Raw genomic sequence first — 26,402 nt, forward strand, 5'->3', positions numbered from 1 at the left:
ACATTACATCAAACCATACTTTAAATACCTTGTGGTAGATGTGAAAACACATTCTGATCAGAACCAAAATTACTACATCCTTTATGGTGGTAAGGACTTAACTTTCAGTTAAGTATAAGACATACCTAAATGGTTTTTAAAAAAAAAAAAGAGAGAGAGAGAGAAATTGTAGTTTCTCGTGTTAAATGGCATCCAGGTTCCTGGTCTTAACCAACTGACTGAGCCCATTGCTGAAGTTTCAGCACTGTTGGCACAGCACAAAGACCGCTGGATCTCTCCAGGTCTACCTAATCTGATGCCAGAGTTCTGGCATTGTTGACTCTAGTGAACTGGTAGTGGTTCAGTGACCTCTAAGTGGTACCAAGGTCCCTGCAGTCATCTAGATCAACAGAGTCCAGTGCCTAGTATTTGTCATTAAAGTGGCCTGCAGCACACTATGTTGAGTATTAATGTCCCCATATCAGTATGGGTCATCTTTGTCTGGGTACCAGGATTTTAATACCTTTGACTATTGTATGCACTTGCTTGAAGTGGTCTAAGTGAAGTGGCATTCAGTCTCCAGGCCTCTGACAATCTGGTGCTGAGAATCCAGCACAACTGTTTGTCGTGGGCCACTTGCTTGAACTGATTGGTGCACAGATGTCTCTAGTTTCCCCCAGTGTCAAAAATCCAGCATCAGTGACTGGTGAACCACTAGTTTGAGGTTTTGTACTCAAGTGACAGTGGGATCATAGGATCCATCTGAGTCAACATAGCTAGCTGCCAAAGATACACCAGCAATAACTTGGGTAAACCATTTGTCAAAGTGGCTCACTACTACTAGACACACATATCCAGGTCTTTGGGTTTGCGGACAGTCAACAGCACTGAATCCAGCTGACAGTCTCTGAAATGTCACTTAGTAAAGTGGTGTTATCCCCATCATGACTGTCACCAAGTTCCCTGACTTGCAAACACTCAAGTGCTGAAGTGCCAGCTCCCTTGATTTTTGTGGAACTATCAACTCTGGGCTTAGCAGTCGAATGCTAAGAATTTAGCACTGCGGGATCAGGAAAATTGCATGCTGTGAATCTGTCTGGCATAAGTGGCTGATAGCCCTGGGGACTATCTAGATTGAGTCAGGTGCTGAGAACCTGGCACTGCTGATTGCTGTTCTTATGGGTGGCACCAGAGTCACCTGGTCTGCTGGGGACTGAGTTGGCACTTAAAAACTGGGTTTTCTGTCCCAGAGTGTTTTTGGTATCAGATGCTTAACCTCTGAGTAGTGTTTACATGAGACCATGTCAACAATAGCTTTCTCCCAGAACCTGCAGGGATAATTGGCTGAGGCTCTAGGGCAGAGGTGGGCAAGCTACGGCCTGCAGGCCACATCTGGCCCATGGGACCCTCCTGCCCAGCCCCTGAGCTCCTGGCCCAGGAGGCTAGCCCCGACCCCTCCCCTGCTGTTTCTTCCCCAGCCTCAGCTCACTCTGCTGCCAGTGTAGCACTCTGGGTGGCGAGGCTGTGAGCTCTTGCCGGGCAGCACAGCTGCAGAGCTATGGCCTGACTCAGTGCTCTGTGCTGTGTGGTGGCACGGCTGGCTCCAGCTGGGCGGCACGGCTGGCTGACCTGGTGCTCTGGGTGGCGGGGCTGTAATGCCAACAGCCACTGGCACTCCAGGCAGCATGGTAAGGAGTCAGGGGAGTTTGGGGTGGTGGTTGGGGCAGGGGTGTGGATAGGGGGTGGAGTGGGGAACAGAGTGGTTGAATGGGGGCAGGTGTCCCGGGGGGCAGTCAGGAAGGAGGAGAGGGGGTTGGATGGGGGGACAGGGGTTCTGGGGGCAGTCAAGGAGAAGGGGTGGTTGGATGGGGCAGGGGTCCTGGGGGGGGCAGTCAGAAAGGAGAGGAGGGGTTGGATGGGGCAGCAGGGGGCAGTCAAGAGTGGTGGTGGTCAGGGGACAGGGAGGTGTGGATGGGGCAGGAGTCCTGGGGGACCATCAGGGGGGCAAGAAGTAGGGGGGGGGGTTGGATAGGGGGCAGGGGCTGGGCCATGCCTGGTTGTTTGGGGAGGCACAGCCTCCCGTAACCGGCCCGCCATACAATTTCAGAAACCTGATGTGGCCCTCAGGCCAGAAAGTTTGTCCGCTCCTGCTCTAGGGCCTAGACATTCCTTTTGTGGGAGGTCCTCCAGATGAAATCAGTAGAACACTTTCTAGTTCCTGGCCAGAATTATGAGGCGTACCCAGAACTGCTGCCTTAGGCTCCCAGAACCCCTCAACGGGATTCCCTAACCAAAGTGTCCTTGAGTGCTGAAACATCCCCAGCACTGAAATCTTGTAAACCATTCCCAGACTCAAATTGAAGTTCTTTCTCGGATCTGCTCCAATGTCATCTACAGAGGCTGGATTTGCATGCTTCTATTTATGTGCAATCTACTAAAATTGACATCCCCCAAGCTTCCTGGGAGCAACTCCTTTCAAAATAAAAACATAAGCAGTCACTGTTGGGACTACACTTCCTTGATATTGGAAGCCTCTGTTGCAACTTGGTTGGGCCTTCTGGTGTCACATCTCTGATGGTTCAGTCCTGGAGCCTGTTCTGCTGCAGTGCCAGGAAGATATAGGACTTTCTTCCTTCATCTTTCTGTAGCAGCTAATCTGTTTCTAGTGCAGATGCCTCAGAAGTGTTTTCATGTTTTAAATTTACCTGACCCTGGACACTCAAGTAGCGACAATGCCCACTTAACTTGTAGATCTGATATTTTCAGATGAGATTAAGAACACCTATTCCTTGGTTCCACAGTACATTAAAATTGCTACATTGTTACTAAAATTTGTCCAGTGAGAAGAGGCAATTTGCCAATTAAAGTCCTGTTACTGGCCAACTGACTAAGTATCTATGGGATGCCATCCTTTAAGCTGGAAAGTTGGTACCTGACCTTCTCCTACTGTTGGGTCTGAGTGTATCCTTGTCTCTGTCTAGACTCTAGTCCACAGAGAGGTTCCACGACAGTGTAATTAGGTAATGCCTTTATCTATAAAACTAATTACAAAGATACAACACTTTTGATGCTATTTACACCTGAACCACATATATTTCAGGTCACTGAAAACACTCATCAGGGAGTTCAGTTGTCACCTGCTTTACCATATATACCAGAGGAGGGCAAAGTACAGCCTGCAGGCCACATCCAGCCCACAGGACCATTCTGCCTGGCCCCTGTGCTCCTGCCCCGGGAGGCTAGCGCCCCCGCCCCCCGCAGTCTCAGCTCACTGTGCTGCGGGCACAATGTTCTGGGCAGCAGGGCTGTGAGCTCCTGGGGTAGCGCAGCTGGAGAGCCCGGCCTGACCCAGTGCTCTGTGCTGCGTGGCTGGCTCCAGCCGGGTGGTGCAGCTGTAGCTTTGTCAGCCACCGGTGCCCCAGGCAACGTGGTAAGGGTGTTGGATAGAGGGCAGGGAGGTTTGGGGGTGGTCAGCGGCCAGAGGTGTGGATAGAGGTGGGGGTGGTCAGAGGGCAGGGAACAGGGGGATTGAATGGGGGCAGTCAGGAAGGAGAGGAAGGGTTGGATGGAGCGGTGGGGGGCAGTCAGGGGTGGGGGGTTCTGGTCGCAGTCAGGGAGTGGGGGGATGGAGCAGGGGGTGGGGGCACAGCCTCCCCTAACCGGCCCGCCATACAATTTCTGAAACCTGATGTGGCCCTCGAGCCAAAAAGTTTGCCCACCCCTGATGTATACTGTAATATTTCCAGGTGGAGAGACTGGGATCTTCACCTTGTTTTCCAGTCTTTTTAAGGTTTGTGGACTCTGTAGGAGATGAACACTAAACATCAGGGTTATTGATTTTTTTTTTTGAGCTGTTTGTCTAGTCTGAGACTTTCCCCTGTGTCTAGGAAGATTCTTTGAACAGAGTTCTTGTATACAACAGCACAAATGTGTCTTCAGTTTTCTGTCTTACCTGTTCTGCAAGGGCAGAAAATCCTGACTAGGTGATTTTATTACCAAGGAGAGAGACTCATCAGTTCTCCTTCAGGGTCATAGAATTGGTGTTGGCATATTCCCTTTTCTTGGACTGGAATCAAGAATTCCTCCGTTCATTCTGCTTCCTTTATTTCAGGAGATCTGTTGGTAGTGGAGCCAAGATATCTCCAGTAGTCCTAATCAGTCTTGTCTTCAGATGTCCTAGGTCTGATGTTAGCACCACTTTGCAGTTTACTGGGTCTGTATCTTCAGGTTCTGGTAGGAGTATCCACTGGAGCTTGGATCTTCTCAGTTGACATCCTGACTTCTGGATTGCTGAGATGCTTGAGTGTTCTGCAGAAGTCTAGTAGAACTATTGAAAAGCAAGAGCTTTTCAAAAAACAAATCTCCCTTACTTCTAATGTTGCTGTCTGCTACACGTTAAACATTAAGAACTGTGGAGTTCTACCAGGCTGCTTTGTGGCCTTAGCTTTCACCCTCATATTTGGGCACCTGTCCCTACTTTATAATAGCCTAGTTCAAAGACACCATTTAATGTCAGTAGTTTGGGGTAGGAAGCCCATTCAATTCTGGCATCCTGGGTAAACAGGAGCCAGCCATGATCCATTGAGACTTGCAGTGGTTACTAGTCCACAGTGATGCATCATGATGGGCTGAGTTGTAAAACTTGCTAGTTTGATGGGACAGGCAAAGACTAGGCATGCTGGCACAAGCTATTTTAGGAAAGTTCAGGTAGCTGTTCAAATCTTTGGTCATCCTGGGAACACTTACCATTTTGAAAAGTTGAGACCCTGGCTTTTTTGCTTTTGTACTTACTAATTTTTCACTTTTTTTTTTTCCTGGAAACTCTCAACATTAGGATTTTTACCAAACTCTAAAAACAGCTTCAAATATTGTTAAAGCTAAAGGGCTTCTCAGTAACTGTGAAGGAGGGTGGAGGGGGAAACATAGCACGCCTTTTAAAATATCCTGTCTAAACACTGATAGGTAACATACATGAGAATTATTCAGCCACAAACTTGCTTGATAACTGAATTCTGACACATACTTCTCCCAGGGGTGTAGAAACTCTTGCTATGGAATTTCTAGCATACATGGTTAGGTAAAGAATCTTTGAGTAAAGAACTGCATGTAGACGCAGTGATTTCTTTGAGGAATCCATTGGTTGTAGGCTTGTCTGTCTTAATGTAGCAAACAGCAGGCTATCAAACTGAACTAGTTAAGCAACTAGGGATAAACTGTAACGAAGGTGTATTTAACCACTTAAGCACACAGCTCCCATAACAAATTGGTATTAAATCCCTAAGGCTCACTTCTAAGTTAAATCCTGTTTGCCCTACTGTCTGAATAGAGAGCTGCAAAGAAATTGAATTATGTATGAACTTCTGTACTGACTATCTCAATAGTAGCTGCATTCAGTGCAGAAGTTCTTAAAGGAACATTGACCTAAACTTTATTCTGAAAATGACTGACTTCATGCAATTACAAGTAACACTTAACTCTTCTGTTGTAGTCATCTTTAACAGGGGAAAAGATTTTTGCTTTCATTTGCCTCTTGCTTTTGACAATACAGAAACTCAGTGTTTTCCCCTGTATTTCCTGGCTGTCAGATTCTTTTACTGAAAAGACCTTATGAATAACAGGGGTGCTGTTAACTCTTCCTAATTTTTAAAAATTAGGGAATCTTTAATAAAAAAAAAAGTACTGTAGCAGAAACTGAATTTTGGAAGTCAGTTGAAATAAACCTCAAGTGGACAGGGTCTCTCTACCAATATTTTAACACTCTGCCCCCTTCCTTCTCGCAAAACACATACAAGATTTAGGGCATGTTTACAGTGGCAAAGTTACAGTGCCGGTCAGAAAGCTCAGAAGGAAAACCTGCTGTTGTGTGTGCACACTGACAGCTGCCTGCACAATAGTGTATTCACACTTGTGGCACTTGCAGCGTTATTCAGAGCGGTGCGCTCTGAGCAACTTTCCTACAGAGCACTTCTTTCTCTTTTGCCACTAAGACTTGTGGGAAGGCGGAGGGGGTCGCAGGACATCCTGGGTCCAGTCCCAATGCCCCGTGATGCATTGCTTCGCATCCCAGCAATCTCTGTACTTCTGTCTGCATTTGGAGACATCTTTCAACAGTTTGTGTACTGCATGCCCTGCCTCTTTTGGGCTGCAGGAATGGATCCCAAACTTCTGATCAGTATGCTGCTCACTCTGACCAACACGTCATGAGTGGCAGTGGAATTATTCCTTAAACTACAAAGGCAAGAGGAGTGCAACATTGATCTTGCCACGCGTAGTAGCTGGGACACAAGATTGCTTGTGTCTTTCACGGAGGTGCTGACCACAGTGGAACTCCACTTTTGAGCTCAGGAAACAAGCATTGAGTGATGGGATCACATTGTGACGCATGTCTGGGATGATTAGCAGTGGCTGCACAACTTTCAGATGAGGAAAGTCGCAAGGACACGAGAATGAGAGCTGCCCTATCGCTGGAGAAGTGCATGGCAATCGCACCGTGGAAGCTGGCTACTCCAGACTGCTACCGATCGGTCACTAACCAGTTCAGAGTGGGAAAGTCGACTGTTGGAGTCATGTTGCTGGAAGTGTGCAGGGCCATTAATCACATCCTGCTCCAAAAGACCGTGACTCTGGGCGATGTGCATGACATTGTGGATGGCTTTGCACAGATAGGCTTCCCTAACTGCGGAGGGGCAATAGATGGCATGCACATTCAATTCTGGCACCAAACCACCTAGCCACAGTAAATTAATTGCAAGGGGTATTTCTCAATGATTCTCCAGGTGCTTGTGGGTCACCATGGACGTTTCACTGACATTAATGCAGGCTGGTCTGGAAAGGTGCATGATGCGCACATCTTTCGGAACACTGGCCTGTTCAAAAAGCTGCAAGCAGGGACTTTCTTCCTGGACCAGAAGATCACCAAAGGGGAAGACAAAATGCCCATTGATCTTAGGAGACCCCGCCTACCCCTTAATGCCATGGCTTATGAAGCCATACACTGGACAACTTGACAGCAGCAAGGAGTGGTTCAACAGGCTGAGCAAGTGCAGAATGAGTGTGGATTTGGCTGTTTAAAAGCCCGCTGGCAGTACCTGTATGGGAAGCTGGACCTGGCTGATGACCATATTCCTGTGCTTATAGCCGCATGCTGTATGCTCCATAATATTTGTGAAGGGAAGGGTGAAAACTTCACTCAGGGTTGGACCGCAGAGGCTCACCGCATGGAGGCTGAGTTTGAACATCCAGAGACCAGGGCTATTAGAGGGGCACAGCGTGGGGCCATATGGATCAGGGATGCCTTGAGGCAACAATTTGAAGCTGAAAGCCACTAATATTTGTTGCTATTCTTGGGATTGCAATGCATGTAATGCTAGGAGGGGACTGGTGCACATGATGCAAGAAGGGGCTTTAACATAATTGTATGTTGCTTTGCAGTGCTTTCTTTGCTTTCACTTAATAGAATAAAGATTGCTTTCAAATCATCACAATTCTTTTTTATTAAAAAATAACCACCGGAGGAGAGAGTCAAATGACAAATACATCAGCAAGGAGGGGGATGGGGGAAGGGAAGGTCTCAGGAGGAGGGGTCCTGGGACAGCTACAGATTTGTGTATGTCCAAGGATCATACCCAACCTTCTCCTTTGGAGTACAGTGCTCCTAGTGCTATACTTCAAGGCCAAACTACAGAGGGATGGGTATTGACTGCAGTGGGTAGTGGGAGTCCACACAGCTGGACTGTGAGGAGGGAGGAGTGGAAAGCTGCAGATAGAGAGTGGAGCTGGTATGTTAGTGGTTGTGGAGGGGGGGTGCATGGAAAAGAGTTTGGCGACAGCGGCTGCAGGAGAGGGCAGGCACAGAGCTGCTCAGTTTGAAAAGCTAGTATCGCCTGGAGCATGTCCACTTGGCGCTCCATAATGTTTAAGAGCCACCCCGTGGCTTCTTTCTGGTGTGCCACATTCTCCTTTCGGTCCCTCTTCTTGCTGTCCCGCCACTCCTTCAATTCCTGTTTCTTGGCAGCAGAGTGCATCATAACCTCACGGAGAAAGTCCTCCTTAGTTCTCCTTGGTCACTTTCTAATTCTGCGCAGCCTTTCTGCTGCTGATAACAAAGAGGGAGGCTGGGCTCCCAAGGTCATCTCTGAAGTTTAAATGCAACATTTTACAGAAGCAGTATTGTTTGCAACACAGAGAACACTGATTCAGTGCTTTAAAACACAGCCCGCACTCGCTCACCTGTCACTAACTGGCTGACCCAGGCAAGAGCACATGAGCCACAAGACCCTCAAAATGGTGAGTACCTGCAGAAGCAGGGTAAATCATTCTTCCCGGACCCTGCTGTACACTGGGCACAGGGCTTTTGGGGGCCTGATAATCATTCCTGTCCCCATACTTTGCACAGGATGTGATCATTATGGAAGATATTGCGCTGCTGAGGGTGAGCAGGGAATCAAGGGAGGGTCTTCTCCAAGCCTGCAGCTTCTGTCCCATTCCCTATGTGGCTCGCCTCTGTGCAGCAATGCCCCCCCAGTGACTTGCAAAGTAGCGTGAGAAGGTTACATTAATGGGGCAAAAAACAAAGCAGCTCTGCTGAGGAACCTGCGGCAGCAGATTGTCCAGTATCTCCACGAGCGTTTCCTGGAGATCTGAAGGAGATTCCTGCGAAGTGAGGGAGTGTATCAATAGCCTGTTCCACTGTTCAGACTAGGCATGTGGTGGGAGACAAGCCTGCTTTCTCCAACCCTCCTGCCCCCAACAACTCGCTTCAGCAATTCCCCAAATCAGATCCACTTACCAAGGCCTCCTCTCCTGTTTATGCTTTGCCAAGATCCGATTGCTGTGACTGGCTAGGCTCCTCCTGGATAGAAAAGAGCTCCTGACTGCATGCATCTCTGACCTCAGTCATCCTCTGCCTCTGGGTCCCCCTCACCCTCTTCGTCCAAGGCCTGGTCTACACTACGGGGGGGGGGGTGTCGAACTAAGGTACGCGACTTCAGCTACGCAAATAGCGTAGCTGAAGTCTAACTACCTTAGTTTGAATTTCCTACCTGTCCAGACGCCGCGGGATCGAACTCTGCGGCTCCCCCGTCGACTCCGCCACCGCCATTCGCGGTGGTGGAGTTCCGGAGTCGATGGGAGCGAGTTCGGAGTTCGAACTATCGCGTCTAGATTAGACGCGATAGTTCGAACTCTGAGAAGTCGAACTCTCCGTGTTGACCCGGCGGGTAAGTATGGACCTACCCTAAGATTTCCTCCTCCTGGCTTAATCCACTCTCAACTGGCATGTGAGCCAACAAAGTACACAGGGGCCTTCCCAGTAGAGGTTGGGGTCGCTACTGAGTATCGCGTCCAGCTCTTTGTAGAACCGGCAGCTCATGGGCGCAGCACTGGAGTGGTGGTTTGCCTCCCACGCGTTGTGGTAGGCATTCCGCAGCTCCTTCATTTTTACCCTGCACGGCAGTGTGTCCTGGTCATGGCCCCTTTCTATCATGCACTGTGAAATCTGTCCATAGGTATCATAATTCCTACAGCTGGAGAGCAGCTGGGACTGCACAGCCTCCTCTCCCCAAATGCTGATGAGGTCCAGCAGTTCGGCATTGCTCCAAGTGGGGGATCGCCTGGTGCGTGGAGCAGGCATGGCCATCTGGAAAGATGCGTTGAGACCACTGCACGCATCACCGAGCAAACAGGAAGGGGACTTTCAAATTTGCAAAGGAATGTATGGGGTGGGGATGACGGTTGGTGCCCTGAAGGCAGGGCAGTAGAGTTCAAACTGATGACCAGAGAGGTGAAAACAGGCATTGTGAGACACCTCCCGGAGGCCAGTTGCAGTGGTGTAATCACCATGGTGTCTACACTGGCTCCGCAGTGCTGTAGTCCTGGCGCAGAAAGCTCTATGCCTCTCGTTGGGGTGGTTTTTTATTTTTATTCTCTTAGAGCGCTACAACTGCGCAGTTTCTGTGCACTAAGTGGCTTGGCAGTGTGTACACCTCTGGAGTTCCAGCGCGGAAAGCTGCTTTACTGCGCAGAAACTTGCCAATGTAGATGGGGGCGGGGGGGCCTTAGTTCTCAGCATGCATACTTTTGACATTACTGGCGCTGTTGCACTCCAGACTGTCTTCAGTGAATCAGAAAGCACCAAGGGAATTTCGTGAGGAAAATTAATATTTTTGGGACGTTTAAAAGCACTTCTGTGCAACTTGAGTCTTCCACCCGAATTTCAGTTAACTTGGTCTTCATTTTTTGCTTTGCAATTTTCCTATAAAGGAAATTGACAAACTTCATGTTGCAACACAAATTAGCTTCCTTGATTTTATTGTGTCACAACAATGCTTCTTTTACATTTAACAATGTGCTCTCTCTGGCATGTGAAATATTAAAAAGCACAATTGAGCGCTCAGTTCAGGAAGTCACAAGATGACTGTTCATTCAGTCCTAACACACATGGAAGGGTGCTTGATTATGAGTAAGTGAGTCAGGAACACTTGTTTCCACTAAGTCACTGTCACTTGAGATTGAACTACAAATTAGATTAAGCTTTATTGACTGACACACAGGTTTTTAAGGAAAAAAAAAAAGTAAAACTAGAAAACTAATTGTACTGAAATATGGTATGTCTACGTGACTTCCTAAAGATTTCTGAACCAGCATTATTTAAGTCTTTTAATGTATATTTTTTTTAAAAAGACAAGCATATATTTATGCTGAACAGTGGAAGTCATAACTTCCTTAAACTTCCATCTTCCCCTTTCTTGGAGAGATCTTATCCTTTTGTTTCCACACTTCATTGTAGCAGTAATAGTTTATCCCAAGACTATCCAAATTATTCCCTTGAAGTCTTCTATTAAATCCTTGCAATAAATATGAGCAAATGTGTGTTGTGTGTTTTACTTCAGGTTCTCTGAATGCATTCTGTGAGACCTGCCACTGCTCTCTAGTCCACTTAAGGTCAAATCACAATAACATTTGTACCATTCCTGCCCAAAACAACTGTAAGAGAGGCTTACAGCACCACAGAGTGTAGTTCATGGAGTCCCCCTGGCTCTGTACTGCCCCTTTCTTGAAAGTCTCTGGAATGGTCACCGGTATTCAGGACGGGTGCAAGGATGTTTTGTGCCCTAGGTGAAACTTCCACCTTGCGCCTCCACCCTCCCCGAGCTGTTTGGCAGCTCTCTGCCTCCTCCCCGAGCATGCCGTCGCTGCTCCACTTCTCCCACCTCCCAGGCTTGTGGTGCCAATCAGCTGTTTCCCTCCCAGGCTTGCGGCACCAGAGAAGCAGAGTGGGGCTGCGTGCTCAGGAGAGGAGGCAGAGCAGAGGTGAGCTGGGGCGGGGAGTGGTTTCCCTGTGTGCTGCGCCCCCCTCTTACTTGCTGCAGGCGGCCCTCCCCGCACCCCCCTGCCCCAGGTCCCTCTGCCTAAATGCTGACAACGACCGGGGCGGCCAAAGATGCGATCGCCACCAAAGGACCCGAAATGCTAGCACCCTAGGTGACCACCTAGGTCACCTAATGGGTTGCTCTGGCCCTGACAGTATTCCCCTGCTTTTCTCTTCTTGGCTTCCAGTTGTGGGGTAGTCTGGAGTGGTGTGCATTTATGGGGAGAGTCCTGAAATTTGGTCTCTGTAATCATAACTGTTCTTTCTTTACTGATGACAGTGTTTTCTTAATACTTATTAAACTTGTATGATGTTGTCAGGGACTCAAACCCCGACAGCAAAGTTCGTTGTCTGACCGCAGAGAGACAGGCAACACCAGCAAGGTCCGATCAAAAGCTCTTTATTGACAAGTGCACGCATCAATAGAGAGCAGCTCGGCTTCAGAGAGAACCAGCCCCCCTTTACAGCTTAGTATTAGCCTATATAGACAGTTTTATTACGTCATAGATCATTCACTTGAGCAACCCACCCCCCTTTGTCTAACAACTAGAAATTAGACACCTTTTAATATATACGCATGCCTAGTCTCTACAGTATTAAATTGTTAATATCTTAACAAGCGCCAAAAGTTAGGAATGTAAGGGAGTTAAACACACCGAAAACTAAACCGGGGAGTTAGTCAGAACTGTGGGATAGTGTTTCTTATCAGTTCTTCAAACACTGTTCCTAACATAACACAGCTGGTACCAACCCCTCACTTATCTCACTCTTTCCCAGGGCTTTGTGAGACAATGCTGCTTCTCAGTATTTCCACTCTGGGATTACCCAGAAACCTCTGTTATGCCAACTTGACTGAAGTCAGGCTAACTGGTTTTGTGCTACATCTTTCTTCAGGCCTAACAATGTGATAATGTCTAGAGTTCAGTTGCATTTGGTCCCATTATTCTAGGCACTGTATGGACATAGAAAACAGTCTATGCCCCAAAGAGGTGGCAGTAGTCTCAAAGCTAAGCTCTTTTCCTTGTTACGGGGCTGTCTTTCTTAAGGCCTGCCAGCACAGTTTAAGGAGACTGGCCAACCTGAGTTTTCGAGGAAAAGGGAACAAAACTTTAGAAAGAACACTCCTCAGTGGCAGCATGTAGCACTCCATCACACTAACTTTCTCTCTCTAGCTATCTACCATGTAAAAAATGAATAATCTTTTCAAGAAAAATGTAACTTCCTTACTGAAGTCTTCAGTTTCAACATCTATTTTGGATAAATCACTTCTAGGATTTCCAGAGTGAGGAAGGATATTCTGGCAAGAGGCATTTCTGGATCTCGGCTCACTCGTGTCTATACCATTTTTCCTGCATTATCTGTGTAACCTAAAATTGCATAGAGGGAGGTTATTCCTTTTGGAAAAATGAGATGTATTACTCCTAAATCTGACTATATAAAGTTGCTTTCCTACTAGCTTTTAGAATTACTAACAGCTTGGCAAATGCTCCAAGGCTATCAGGCTGACACTGGATATAGTAGGCAGTTGAATGCCAGGCTTTTGAAGTGACCTCATGTAAGAATATCATACACTTTCAAGTGTTAAGTGATCAACTACTGTAAGATGCCATTTTAACACATACACATGAGGGCAGAATGGAAGCTGCTGTAACACTTACAGTTTTTGCTACATAAGAGTAAAGAAAGTTTAACCTCAGTTATCTTGCAATATAGCATTTGTTTCTCTCTAAGTTCACTTCTAAACCATAAATTGTAATTGGCTGACAATTAGTCATTCTCTTAATTGGATGAAGAGTCCTGTTTTAATGAACTTCCTTCATGGCCCTCTTGAACGAGAGAGTAATGTCAGGAGACAGAGGCTATAAGGCTGACTTTGTGCCAGCCCAGCCAATGTTTGTCCACAGTCTCAATTTAAAAAAATAAATGCAGATTTTCTATTAGCTGTTGACCATACAGTATAGAGTAACAGTTTCTTGCCTTGTGACATTGCAGGCTAGAGAGGGATGCATTTGTTAACTTTTTAACATATGCTAATCAAAATATTGCCCAAAGCTTCCTTGCCAGGGATCAGTCAGAGAGGTAGTGCAAGAAAAAGACAAAAGCTGAAAAGCACAAAAACCCATGAGATGTGGGTATGCTGACCAGTATCTGATATATTTCTATTTCAGCAGCACCTAGGGTACATTGTACAGTGTGCAAACTACTGTATAAAAACACTGGCAAAGGGATTGTGCGCTCTTTGTAAGACAATCCATAGACCAGGTAGAGAAAGGGAGGGAGAAGGAAAAGATTGCCATTGCATTGTATAGCTGAGGCACTGAAACATGTTTTCCCCAAGATCATACAGGAAATCTGTGGTAGAGTCAGGAACTGAATCCAGATCTTTTAATGAAGGCACTGGCAGACCATCCTTCTGCCTCCCATCACCTTGACAAAATCCCAGTCAAAAGTCTCTTCTGGACAGTTCCATGACCCTCAATCTCTGATTGAATTTAGCTTGTTCCGGTTTCTCTGCTTGTTTTTAATACCAGGTATTGCTTTTGTCACTTTTAAAACTATTATGTTATGTGTTTGTGTTTTTTCTAGGTTGATCCCAAAGACTACACGTTTTCTGGACTTAAGGACGAAACTGTGGGTCGTTTACCTGGAAAAGTTGCAGGGCAACAATTTGTCATTCAGGACTGTGAGAACTGTAATATCTACATTTTTGACCATTCTGCTACAATCACTATTGATGATTGTACAAGCTGCCGAATCTTTCTAGGACCCGTAAAAGGCAGTGTGTTTTTCCGTGACTGCAAAGATTGTAAATGCGTAGTGGCGTGCCAACAATTTCGCACCCGGGACTGCAGAAAGTTGGAAGTATTCTTGTGCTGTGCCACCCAACCCATTATTGAGTCATCCACAGGTATGAAATTTGGCTGTTTCCAGTACTACTATCCAGAGCTGGCTTTACAATTCAAAGATGCTGGACTGAGTATCTTCAATAACACATGGAGCAACATCCATGACTTTACACCAGTGTCAGGAGAAAACAATTGGAGTCTTCTACCTGAAGATGCCACAGTTCAGGATTATGTCCCCTTACCTACATCTGAGGAACTAAAAGTAATCAGAATTTCTACAGATACCATGAAGAGCATAATTCCAATAACCCGGGGTGGGAGGCAGAAGAGCAGTGAAGAATCATGTCTGGCAGTTTTCTTCGCTGGAGACTACACAACTGCAAATGCTAGAAAGTTAATTGATGAGGTAAGACACCTTTTTTTCTATTTCCAGCTTCTTGACTTTCCAATTTCATATATTTTGGAAATTCTCATAGCTTACTGAAGTGAAGATACTGAAGTTCAAACTGGCTTGCTTCTGGATGTCTACAAAAACACTTTTCAGTATCTAGTTTTGGTGTGTTTGAAAAAAATGTGACACTATTACCCCCAAACTTGTTTTTCATGATGCATTTTCTTGCATTGATTTGGGTATTTATAATGTACCCATAACTGCCATCAGAACATGAGCTGAGATTGTTCAATCTTATTCTGATACCTATCGAACTTGAGGGATATATGGGAGCTCTAAAAGTTACTTTTAGAGTGATATTTTACATGCACAAGTAATTTATTTTTACTTGGGTAAGAGTCCAGTTGAAAGCTTTCTTGAAAGTGTGGATATATCTTTACATAGCTTCTCCGTACAGAGAAGTTTTTCCTTTTTAGAACTAAAACCATAAACTTGTGGATGGCTTTAAAAAAAATCTTGACTAGTAGATAAAAGCCAAATGCTGCAGTTGTGGGTTAGAGAGGGGCCTGATCCAGGTTTGGTGTCCGTTGCAGCTAAAGAAATGCTAATGGGCAGTTTGCAAGTCGGGCAGTTACCTTCAGTAGCATATGTAGATGTACATGTACACTTTTTTAATTTGAAGCTACTAGAAAAATCTTTAGTTTCAGGCAGGGGAATAGAACAGAAGCAAGGATTGGATGGAATGAAAAGAAACAAAATGAATGAAATTGGATGAATGGAATAAAAAGAGAACAATCAGAAAAAACTGCTTTCCCTTTGTAAACTAGGGAAGACTAGAATAAATTGAGAAGTTTGCCTTGTGGTTTAATATTCAGAGGGGAAAACTGTATTATACTCCCATGTACTTTATTTGGACTTCTGCTTTCAGAAAAGCCAAACATCTGTCCTCACTATATATCAGTGATATTAACAGCTGTTTTTAACATGGGTACCCTTGTTTATTAATAGATGACTGGCAAAGGCTTTTTGTTGGTTCAGACTAAGGAAGTTTCAATGAAAGCAGAGGATGCTCAAAGAGTGTTCCAGCAGAGTGCATCTGACTTCATCCCTTTGCTTGAAAAAGGTAAGGCTTCTTAAAATATCACTTAAAAGGTCTCTTCTCTCCCCCTGCCCCCCCTTCTGACATGTAAAACTTAGTTTCTAGTCCATCTTAGTTAGTGTATTCCCTCTGGCTGAAGATAATCCTTCAAAAGAAGGGGGGAAATAGCTTGAGCTGTAGGAGCAGTACAATCTCTAGCTCACAGAAATCAATGGGAGGTCTTTCTATTTTCTTCAGTAGGCTTTGGATCAGGCCCTGAATGAAGTGGTGAATTCCTTCCTGATCCCTCCAGGCAATGCTCCAAAGGGGATCTAACCCAGTGTGGTTGCCTTCTAGTGACAGGACCACATGGGTCTAAGATGTTTAGGTGCCATAGCCTAACAGACCTCGTTCTCTTAGCTTGGGAAACAAATTCATGCTTTTAGATCCAAATCTTGCATGTTCTGTCCCTGCTGCTGGCAAACCACGAAGGTATTGTATTAAATCTGTAATTCAAAAAGAAAAAAGCTAGAACTTGGCATGGCAGACCAAAACAGAATACCAGTTTGTCATTAGCCATGATTCGCTACCGTTAAAGGATTTAAAACTGAAGAGAATTCTGTTGAAGACCACTAGCTTCAAAGTTAGTGTTTGTATTTGTAAGTGGTGAAGAAGTCCCATTGTATACGTTCTTTGGAGAAATCAGATACAGCCATAGTGAGCAGTTAAGCATAGATTTTAGTCTTCATAATGCTCAGCATACGAACAGCTTTGTCTTCTGCAAACATAGACTAGCAAAAGCTAAATAGCAAATTTCTGAAGGACTGGGTCCCAATCCTAATGAACTTTGAGCCATCTCACAGCTGTCCATCAGTCAGTACTGAGACTCTTATTCATGCTATAAGACTTTCCTTCATTTTCGGATCCTTTTATGACCAACTGCTTTTCAAGAAATTCAACCGGAAATCTGCATTGTTCAGTTCTTTCTACAGCAGCTGTTTTTCAAATATGGAATTGCAGATATGTTTTCCTTTGAGCACATTTTTTTCCCTCCCCCCAGAGAACTTTTGTATTTTCACAGCTCCATTACTAATCCTTATCCTGAAGGATGATGGTTGCAATAGGAACTCTGAGGCTTTATGTGAACAAGACTCAGGGCTCTGAAAGGGATAAAGAAAACGGCAAATCTCTAATGTTCCATTTAAGATGGAAATCTAAACATTACAGGTGAAACTCTTTTTGCAGGTCCTGTTGTCGCTTTGGAGTTTAATGGAGATGGTGCCGTAGAAGGATGTCGAAACATTATAAATGATGTCTTCAGTGGAACTAAGGTGAGCTATGTTTTCTCTTGAGGAAATAATTACTATGACCAGAATCTGCCTGAAAAACATTTCATGATCTAGAAACCTTATTTTTCATTTGCTAAGGTTGTGTCACTCAGCAAGACCTGAAAATATCTCTTAATTTTTTGAAACTCACATAAAGCTTAATTTACTCCAAAGAAAAGTACACTCACCAGTGGGAAGTAGGAAACTTTCCCTGCCAAGTGAAGAGGGGATGCTAAATCATCAATTTCTGAAGAACTTAAGCTTTCTATTTAAAACTTGTGGTTGCAAAAATAACTTACCTAATGTACAGTAAGGCAGGTCTGTGTTCTGGGACTTACAATGTAGACCACACTGGAGCAATCTGCTCTTAATTCTTGGCTGAGAAGTAGGATGTTTTTTCTGAAGAGTGATCAGTAGATATCTCTCAAGGTTCTACTGTATTTGTAAGACAGTCATGGTGGTGAGCTAAAGATGTACTAAGGTTTTTCCCTATAACCTAAACGTCCTCATAGTTTAGCTTTCTCACACTACATTACCATTTTTCAGATAGCTTCCTCTTAATTTGTTCTAATAGTGCTTTTCCTGGGATAGTGTTTGTAGTTTTGCCTGAGTTCTTAATACATGAACATTTCAAAGGAGATGCATCATGATGCAGCAAGAAACTGGATAATATCCCAATAACCTTTAATCTGTTCGCTTAGCTTTTTTTTTATACCTCTTTAGGGCATATATTAAGCTAAGGGTATGTCTACACTGCAAACCTAAGTCAACCTATATTAGGTTGACTTACAACCACTGCAGTAATTACATATGCATGTCCACACTACCCTCCTTGGGTCAGTGTTGCACATCCTCACGAGGAGTGCTTCCACTGAACTAAGATGGGCAGTGTGGGGAGCGGAGAACCTGGTCTCTCAGCTGCTGCCCCACAGGTTCCTGGTGGGTGCCCCCAGCCCCCATTCCCCACCAGGAACCAAGAGAAGACACCCGGGGCTTCCTGTCCCTGGGGAGTGGGGTTCAGCTGCCCTGGTTTGTTGGGGGGGAGGCCCTGCCCGGCTCCCAACCTGGGGGCGGGAGCAGTAGTGGGGAAGCTGCTGGGGCTGCTTGCCCCAGCTGGGAGCAGGGTCCAGCTGCCCAGCTCTCCAGTGAGTTGGGGACAGCTGGGCTCTAGCTGGCCTGATTTTCTTGTCAGTTTCATGGCTCCTGCCCTGAAATTGACAAGACAGCCAAAATTGGATGTAATGTTTACACAGACACTGATACCTCTTGTGGAGGTGGAGTAGTTATATTGGTGTAGTAGGGCACTTAGGGCTTGGCTACACTTACAAATTTGCAGCGCTGCAGCAGGGTGTGAAAACACACCCTCTGCAGCGCTGCAAATTGCGGCGCTACAAAGCGCCAGTGTAGTCAAAGCCCCAGCGCTGGGAGCCATGCTCCCAGCGCTGTCCGTTATTCCCCACAGGGAGGTGGAGTACGGACAGCGCTGGGAGAGTTTTCTCCCAGCGCTGGCGCTTTGACTACACTTAGCGCTTCAAAGCGCTGCCGCGGCAGCGCTTTGAAGTTTAAGTGTAGCCATAGCCTTACATGGACAGGAGGAAATCTGTAGTGTAGACACTTGACACAATTAGGTTGACATAAGGTCGCTTATGTCAATCTAACCGTGTAGTGTACACCAGCCCTAAGGTTCCCCAAACTACTCCTTAGTTTCCCTCAAAAAAACCAACTCCTTGACTTATTCAGTTTGTCCAGTCTTTTGTTAGTGGCCTTTAAGTTTTTATCATGAGAAGATGCCAACTTTTCAAGACTGTTTTTCTTTATCCATTGTCCTGAGCAATGTTCCCTCTAATTTTTTTCCATCAGTGTGGGAATGAATTTTATGTACACCAATATCAAGGTAATGTGTGGATGTGTGCCACCAGTAGAAACAAAAAACCTGCATATAATTTTGTTTTAAAAGTTACCGTAGAGATAATTACTCCAGCCAGGACAGGTTGGGCATTTTAGAACTCACTGTTCAAAGAATTAAATTTAAGCATAAGAGAAATAAAATTATGAAATGCACTGACCAGTCAAAACACTAAAATAACACTTTAGACGAATAAAATTACAGAGAATATATGAGCATTGCAGGAAGTACCAAGAAGTAACACAAGTATGTGTTGGGAGGGGTGTGTGTTGCTGTCTCTTTAAGCACAGTGGCACTCATCCGAAGACTCGCTCAGACCTCAGCAGCTCCATCCTGCTCCTGAGTCCTGTCCCCCACCATCTCCACTCTGCAGAGATGGGCTACATGGGTGGAGTTGCGAAGGGGGATACCCTGACATTAGCCCCCCCTCCACTCTGCACAGCAAGCAGGAGGGTCCTGGGAACAGCTGGCCAGGGGCTCCAAGGCAGAGGGCAGGAGCAATGTGGCTGCAGAGCAGCAGGGGGAGGGACACCTGAACACATACCGCCAGATGTGCGTGGCTCTGCTAATCAAGTGCACGGCACTTCAGTGATTCTTGGGTGGCTGCACAACTTAGACGGAACATAAGTCATGAGATCAACCATAGCATAGCCAGGCCTAAAACCAAACCAACATAGGTCAATGAGACTAGAGAAATCCAGATAGTTCTGATGTAGCCTTGCTACAACTTTATTGACTTTACCCAAAGAGGAAGATGCCTTATGAATTTCTTAGCATACTGTTGCTTGAGCAGTGCTCTAAAAATTGCTTCTTTGAGATGCTGGCATGCTTTTCTCAGGAAATGAGTAAGTTGGTTGGCTATTCCCAGTTCCTTATTCTAGGTTACAGTTCCTTTATTCAAAGGCTGAAGTTGTTTCAGTTACCATTATCAAATGGGTTTTTTATACTTTCCATATCATTTTTAGAAGTGGGTGTGGCCATGGACAGAGTATTAAAGTCCCCTTCCCCAACACTGTGTTGTGTATTGTTCAAATTCTGATTAGATAACTAATTTAACATGTCACTTTTTAGTAGGAAACATAACTTTTTAATTATGGAAATAACCAACTTCAGACTTGTTTCTGCAAGGAGATATTATCCACTTCAGAAATGGTTCTAGCACCACTCTGCTGGACTTCACCAACCAGCTGGGGCATGGATTAGTTTACATCTCTTGCTCAGGGGTATGCAGAATGTGCCACTGACTGAAACTCTATCGGGGAAAACTCACCACCTCCATACACCAATCTAATACCATGGAGAGCACGCTTGGATTCTAAACAGGCTATTTTATCTGCTAGATTTGAAGAGTGCTGTTAGAAATGCTTAATTTGGTCACTGGGTGTAAACAACTGTGATTAACTAGATTCTTCACCTGAAACAACTCTGGTCACCACTCTGGATGTTGGTAGGGGTGAAGAAGCAATTCACTAGTTGCACAGCCACAGTTCACACTTACAAAAACTGGTAAGTGGACGTTAGACTGAAATTTCTCCCATAGGTGCATTATTAACTTCTTCCAGTGTGAACTGTTAAGGTATTGGACTTCACTCAGTTCAGTTACTGGCTCTACCATAGGCTTCCTTTGTGGTGATGGACAGTTACTTAATCTCTCTGTCGAAGATTGCCATTTTACAGATGGGGGTTATACTGCTCCGCAGTCTTTTGTCTTGATACAAAGCTTTTGCAGTCTGTCTGAAAACCATGATGTCCTGTGAGGATGTGTGTGTGTGTGGGGAAACTGTCTTAAAGAGCCATTTTATTCATGGCCAAAAATGGATCATGATATCCAGCCAAAGCATTAATAGATCTATTAGATATTAATCCTTATTGGGTGTCAGAGGGCTCCACATTTCACTGGACTCTGAAAGTGGATCATCAAAACAGGCCTTTTGCTCTGACAGGAGAGGTGTTTATCCTGATATCAAAATGAAGGAGGGTAGTGGTTGTTCCAATACAAGGACACAAACCCTTCTCTCCTATCTCATCTCAAAGCTAAGATTGAGAACTGGAGTTGAGCTTGATGTTAGCTGGGACAGTGTTATGTTTTGGTATGGTGATCCTGAGAGGCTGAGCTTACATGATCAGCAAGAACTATCAGTCTCTAACTTTGATACCTTGGATAACTCAGTTAACTGAAGTACTCAGTCACTGTACATTGTCATTTAGTCGCATCTTAAATTCCTCCTGGGATGTATAAAATAGACTCTCTAAAATTCAGCTTTGGGTTGGAAGACAAACGTGCTCTTTAAGGCTAGATATAAACTGCCAAAGCATTTCCCTGATACATCTAAAACAATGCAATGTAAGTTATCTTGGCTGCCTGATGGATGCAGGCAGGGCTAGTTAATTTACTAAAATCAATATTTTTTTCAACTATTTTCAAGGACATCTACTTTGCACAATTGGAGTTTTTAAAAATTTTAAATATTAAACAATTTGGATGTTGGCAAAAAGTGGAAGCCACTTTTGCTGAGAGTGTACTTCTGAAATTTTGAAAATATACCTGAGGAGGTGTATGTGGGAGAAGAGGAGAGAAATGCCTTTCTCAGTTTTGTGTGGCTTGGGAGGGAGGGGAAAGTGGTGGAGTACTTGCTCTGCTTCCTTAAGTGAGTTTGATGGTACCTAATAGCTTTTCTTCCCCCTACAGGATGATGGTTGAAGTGACTTTTAAATAGTCTAGTCCAAAATTTTAAAACTGTTTTAGGATTGACTGCTTAAACAGGAGCTATTTTCTATAAGCGAAAGATAGTTTTGCTCGACAAATGAAGTCTCGAATTTCTTTGCTCCATATACTGAGTCCTGAAACTATTTTGATTTCCTTTCAAAAATGAATTCTGCCTTTGTTATATGAATAAATCTCTAGAAAGACAAACATTTCTGTAATGTAAGGCTCTTGAATGAGCACAGATGACTTGCATTTGTATATATCAGTGACAAGTAACTACTTCCTCGTTTAAAATATATAGGTTTTTGTATCGGAGAACAAAGCATCGGCCTCTCAAGACGTAGACAGCTTCTACAACTTTGCTGACATGCAGATGGGAATGTGAAATGTGACTTGAAGATGTTCTTCTGCATGGCCTGTCTCACCACTTGGATATAGCTTTGGTTTGACTGTATAATGCTGCATTAGCGGCAAAGGTTTTTTGGTTTTTTTTCCCCCGATTGACCTTTGTATTGCATATGTTTTTATAAAAGGAATTGGTAAATTTAATACTGCATCACGTGAATTACAACGATCAATGTAGCTTCACATGTACATGTGATACTTATGTACCACTTAAACAACACACTTTCTAGTAATTTATGATTATAGTGAAATTAATTATATTCTGATGTGAACATTCCTCAAATCTTTTAATTTGTAGGATTTTTAGAAAGTAGGTACAATGCTAGACCACATTTTATGTATCTTTTTTTTTTTTTAAAGTAATTTCTTAACTGAAACACATTGCTGCCGGTATGTGTCAATGGTACATTAGAGAAGGTAACTTGTAGAATTCACAGTACTTTCCCATATGCAAAATTATCTTAATCAGGAAAAATGTCATTGCTAACTGATCTAAAGTTTCTTAAATTGTTTTCTCTTTTAAATAGCATGCTTTCACAGTTGACTTTACTCTGCTTCAGTCTTTGTATTCATAAAAATATTAATTGCGCCAAGTGTTCTATACCAAATAGTCTTAAGTGTTAATGTACTATATTAACATTAATTTTAATTACATTAAAAATAGTGTAAAGAGCCTGGGAGTTATGCTGCAGATGCTTCGTGCCCTCTTTCCCAGCCCCCCATTTAGGAGTGTCTCCAGTGGTATATGGCTCCTCTCTCATCCCTCTCTTGGGCTAGTGTAGAAGATAAGTCTGAGGCTTCCTTACAACCCAGTTGCCATAATAGGTCTCTGACAACTGCCATTGTTTAGACCACACCACAGCCTAGAATCAGGGAGATTAGTTTTAAAGCCATGTTTGGATGCATGCACCTCTGAGTGTGCTCCTCCATCATGACGAAGGATATGGACACACAGTCTCTGGTGGCTGCAGATAATTGACTGACTGTAAAACTAACATTAGTCAGTTACTTCTAGAAGCAGACCAAGAAAGCATTAATTTGAAACTAAAGGAATGTAACTTTTTAAAATATAGTTGTCTGAGTTGTAGTTTTTTTTAATAGATGAGCTATATAGTATTCCTGGTGGCCTTTACTAGATACATCATTTCAGCATAAGAATGTTCACTACAATGTAATGCATTTTAATGCATACACATGAGAATATTGGATCCTCAACATGCAGATTGAGTTTCTGCAAGGTCTTACAAGAATTCAGATTAGGGTTCCATAGGCCCTCTGTTCAGACAGCAGAAATTTAGCTTCATTGTGTCACAAATTTACTGGACTTATCAACTGACTGCTCTCATATCATATGAGGTGCAAACCCACAACTCTTCAGATTAGATGCGACTTGCTGGTGTAAACATAAACTTCCCAGTACCATTTAATGTAAAATGCTATGTTGTGATTTCCTTAAACAAAAAAACTCTGACTTTATATAGTCTGGTAGTTTATCCTCCAGCCACCTTGCATATAGAGCAGGAAATGACTATCTCGATAGTTGGTCAGTGCTGTGGCTTCAGAATGCCAAAGGAGGCTGGTTGAAATACTTCGAGATTGGTGAAGGAAAGAAAGGGGTATGTCTGTCTGCATTACTCCCAGCCTTTGCAAGGTCCATAATGTAAATAAGAGTATATGTAGGTTCTGAAGTCTGCCATTTTGCTGTCACTAGATAAATGCATGCTTTTAACTCCACTTTTTTTAAATAGAAGGAAGGTGCACAAATTGAAAGGAAACTTGCGCCTTCTCTAGAGAGAGAATTATGAGCTGACTAATTTGCAAACTGTGCTGATGCTCAAAAATCTGTCATGGATATGGTAGGGTTGTTTTGATTTGACAGGTCAAATCAAGATTATTCTGCCATTAAGTACTAGTTGGTAGTAGAAATTAGTACATTTTTCTATTTGGAAGTAGTCATTCAAATTTTCATTCCAGTATACTGCATCTGCCTTGCTGAAATTTGGGTGGAGAGTAAAACTTGTTTCAGTAAATGGAGTGGAAATGATACTGAACAGGCAACAGATGTGTTTGTCCTGATGTATGTTTCTGTCCTGACACTCACTATGCTTTAGAATGCTGCATGCTATATATTTCAAACCTGTCTTCATGTAATGAAGTGTCTAAATATAATTGGTCATCCGATTCTTAAACCCTTTTGTGATCAGTAAATTAAGCCATGTTCTATATGTAAATGAGGATTTAGTCATCTCTTCTCCCCCCCCCCACCTGTAACAATTTCTGCTTGTTAATCAGGCTGAAGTTCTGTTTTTAATTGTCTCTACAGGAGTGAGTAACTATTTCTGATTAACTTTCATATGACAAACAGATTTAGGTTTGAAATATTGGGGAAATTTCCCGTGACTTAAGGAAAATGCTGTTTTTACAAGTGGTAGATAACTAAACTGTCAAATGCAATTAAAGGGTTTTTCTTTTTATAGCACTCTTGTTTCTTTTGTAATATTTAAATACCTAATGGAATTATAACTGCTTGATAACAGCATATTTCTGAATCTTTGAACTTTATTTACTAAACCTTACTGCTAATAAATATTAGGAACACTTCTATTCCAAATGAAGTAAGCTCACCTCAGTTGTTATATGTATAGTGTAACAGTATGTGCTTCATGCAGCTTTTTGTATATTTTTGGTAGTTTTTGTATGTAATTTGTCTAGTAGTTATGAAATGTGACTTACAATAAAAATTGTTCAAAATAAACAGCTCATTTCATAAGAATTTAAAATACTCTATGCATTAGTAGCTAAAACTGTATTTTAAAATGTTAACTGATAGTAGTTAAAGGGAGGAATTTTTAACTCTCAAATTACTTACTACTTAGCGGAGAACGCACTGAGCTGGTTTTTGTAGTCAGCTCATCTCAAAAGATGAGTGTTTTTGTTTATCCAACCATTTATGTAGTAAATATAGCAATGAGTTGCTACTGAGGAACAGTAGCTAGGCTGGGGAAAGAACATGAGAATGGTCTGACCCAGTATAGCCAATGATCCATCTAGCACAGTATCCTGTCTTCCAACAGTGGCCAATGCCAAGTGCTTCAGAGGGAATGAACAGAGCAAGCAATTATCAAGTGATCCATCACCTGTTGCCCATTTCTAGCTTCGGGGAAACAGAGGCTAGGAGACACTTCAGAGCATGGTTTTGCATCCCTGCCTATCCTGGCTAATAGCCATTGATGGACTTATCTTCCATGAGTGTATAGAGTGGGGTGTTTTGTTTAGTCTTGGCCTGCACAACATCCTCTGGCAAAGAGTTCCACAGGTTGACTGTGAGTTGTGTGAAGAAATATTTCCTTTTGTTTGTTTTTTTAAACCTGCAGCCTGTTCATTTTCATTTGGTGACCCCTAGTTCTTGTGTTATGAGGAGTAAATAACATTTCCTTATTTACTTTTTCTACACCAGTCATGATTTTATGGACCTCTATTATATTCCCCCTTAGTTGTCTCTTTTCCAAGATTAGAAGTCCCAATCTTATTAGTCTCTCCTCCATAGGGAAACTGTCCCATACTCCTAATCATGCCCCCCCAACCCCTTTTCTGTGCCTTTTTCCAGTTCCAATAGATCTCTTTTGAGATGATCAGATCTGCATGCAGTATTCAAGATGTGGGCGTACCCTGAGTTTATATAGAGGCAATATATTTTCTTATCTATCCCTTTCCTGATGATTCCTTTTTTTGACTGCCGCTGCACATTGACCAGACATTTTCAGAGAACTATCCACGATGACTCCCAAGATCTGTTTCTTGAGTGGCAACACCTAATTTAGACACCATCTTATATGTATAGTTGGGATTACGTTTTCCAGTGTGCATCACTGAATTTCATCTGCCATTTTGTTGCCCAGCCATCGTTTTGTGAGATCCCTTTGTAATTCTTAAGTCACAGACTGCAATCTTGAGTAGTTTTTGTATCACCTGTCAATTTTGCCAGCTCATCATTTACCCCCTTTTTTCAGATCATTTATGAATAAGTTGAACAGTAATAGTTCCAGTACAGACCCCTGAGAGACACAAGTGTGATATTAGCAATGGGATAAAAATCTTAAATTGATAAGAAAAGGCAGAGATACAATAATGCCCTTTACAAAAATGGAGAAATCTACCCATGCCTGGGCTAAAACTGTAGAAGTGAGGCAAAAGGAACATAGCTTTAGAAATTCAGATACTAAGCTTTCTGCAAGGCTATCTAGAATATCAGTAATATTTAACAATTGAGCTAGCCTTTTTACATATGATTTCTCTTATTGCTAAAGCTGATGGGAGTGTATTTTGGAAGGATTATTGAACTGGTCATGCAGCAAAGAATCCTGTGGCACCTTATAGACTAACAGACGTTTTGC

The 26,402-nt window shown here is 43.5% G+C and overlaps 1 protein-coding gene across 1 annotated transcript in view; it reads left to right on the forward strand.

Moving 5' to 3' along the window:
* The window catches only part of RP2 (RP2 activator of ARL3 GTPase), a 29,474-nt gene extending 5,872 nt beyond the window's left edge, over positions 1-23,602 (forward strand). The window contains exons 2-5 of the mRNA XM_039520600.1: positions 13,934-14,599; positions 15,593-15,707; positions 16,908-16,993; positions 21,905-23,602. Coding sequence (XP_039376534.1) covers positions 13,934-14,599; positions 15,593-15,707; positions 16,908-16,993; positions 21,905-21,988 — 951 coding nt within the window. The 3' untranslated portion in view covers positions 21,989-23,602. The remainder of the gene's footprint in view (positions 1-13,933; positions 14,600-15,592; positions 15,708-16,907; positions 16,994-21,904) is intronic.
* Positions 23,603-26,402: the final 2,800 nt, after the last annotated feature.

Source organism: Mauremys reevesii, linkage group 1 (assembly GCF_016161935.1).
Source record: "Mauremys reevesii isolate NIE-2019 linkage group 1, ASM1616193v1, whole genome shotgun sequence".
Classification (NCBI taxonomy): domain Eukaryota; kingdom Metazoa; phylum Chordata; order Testudines; family Geoemydidae; genus Mauremys; species Mauremys reevesii.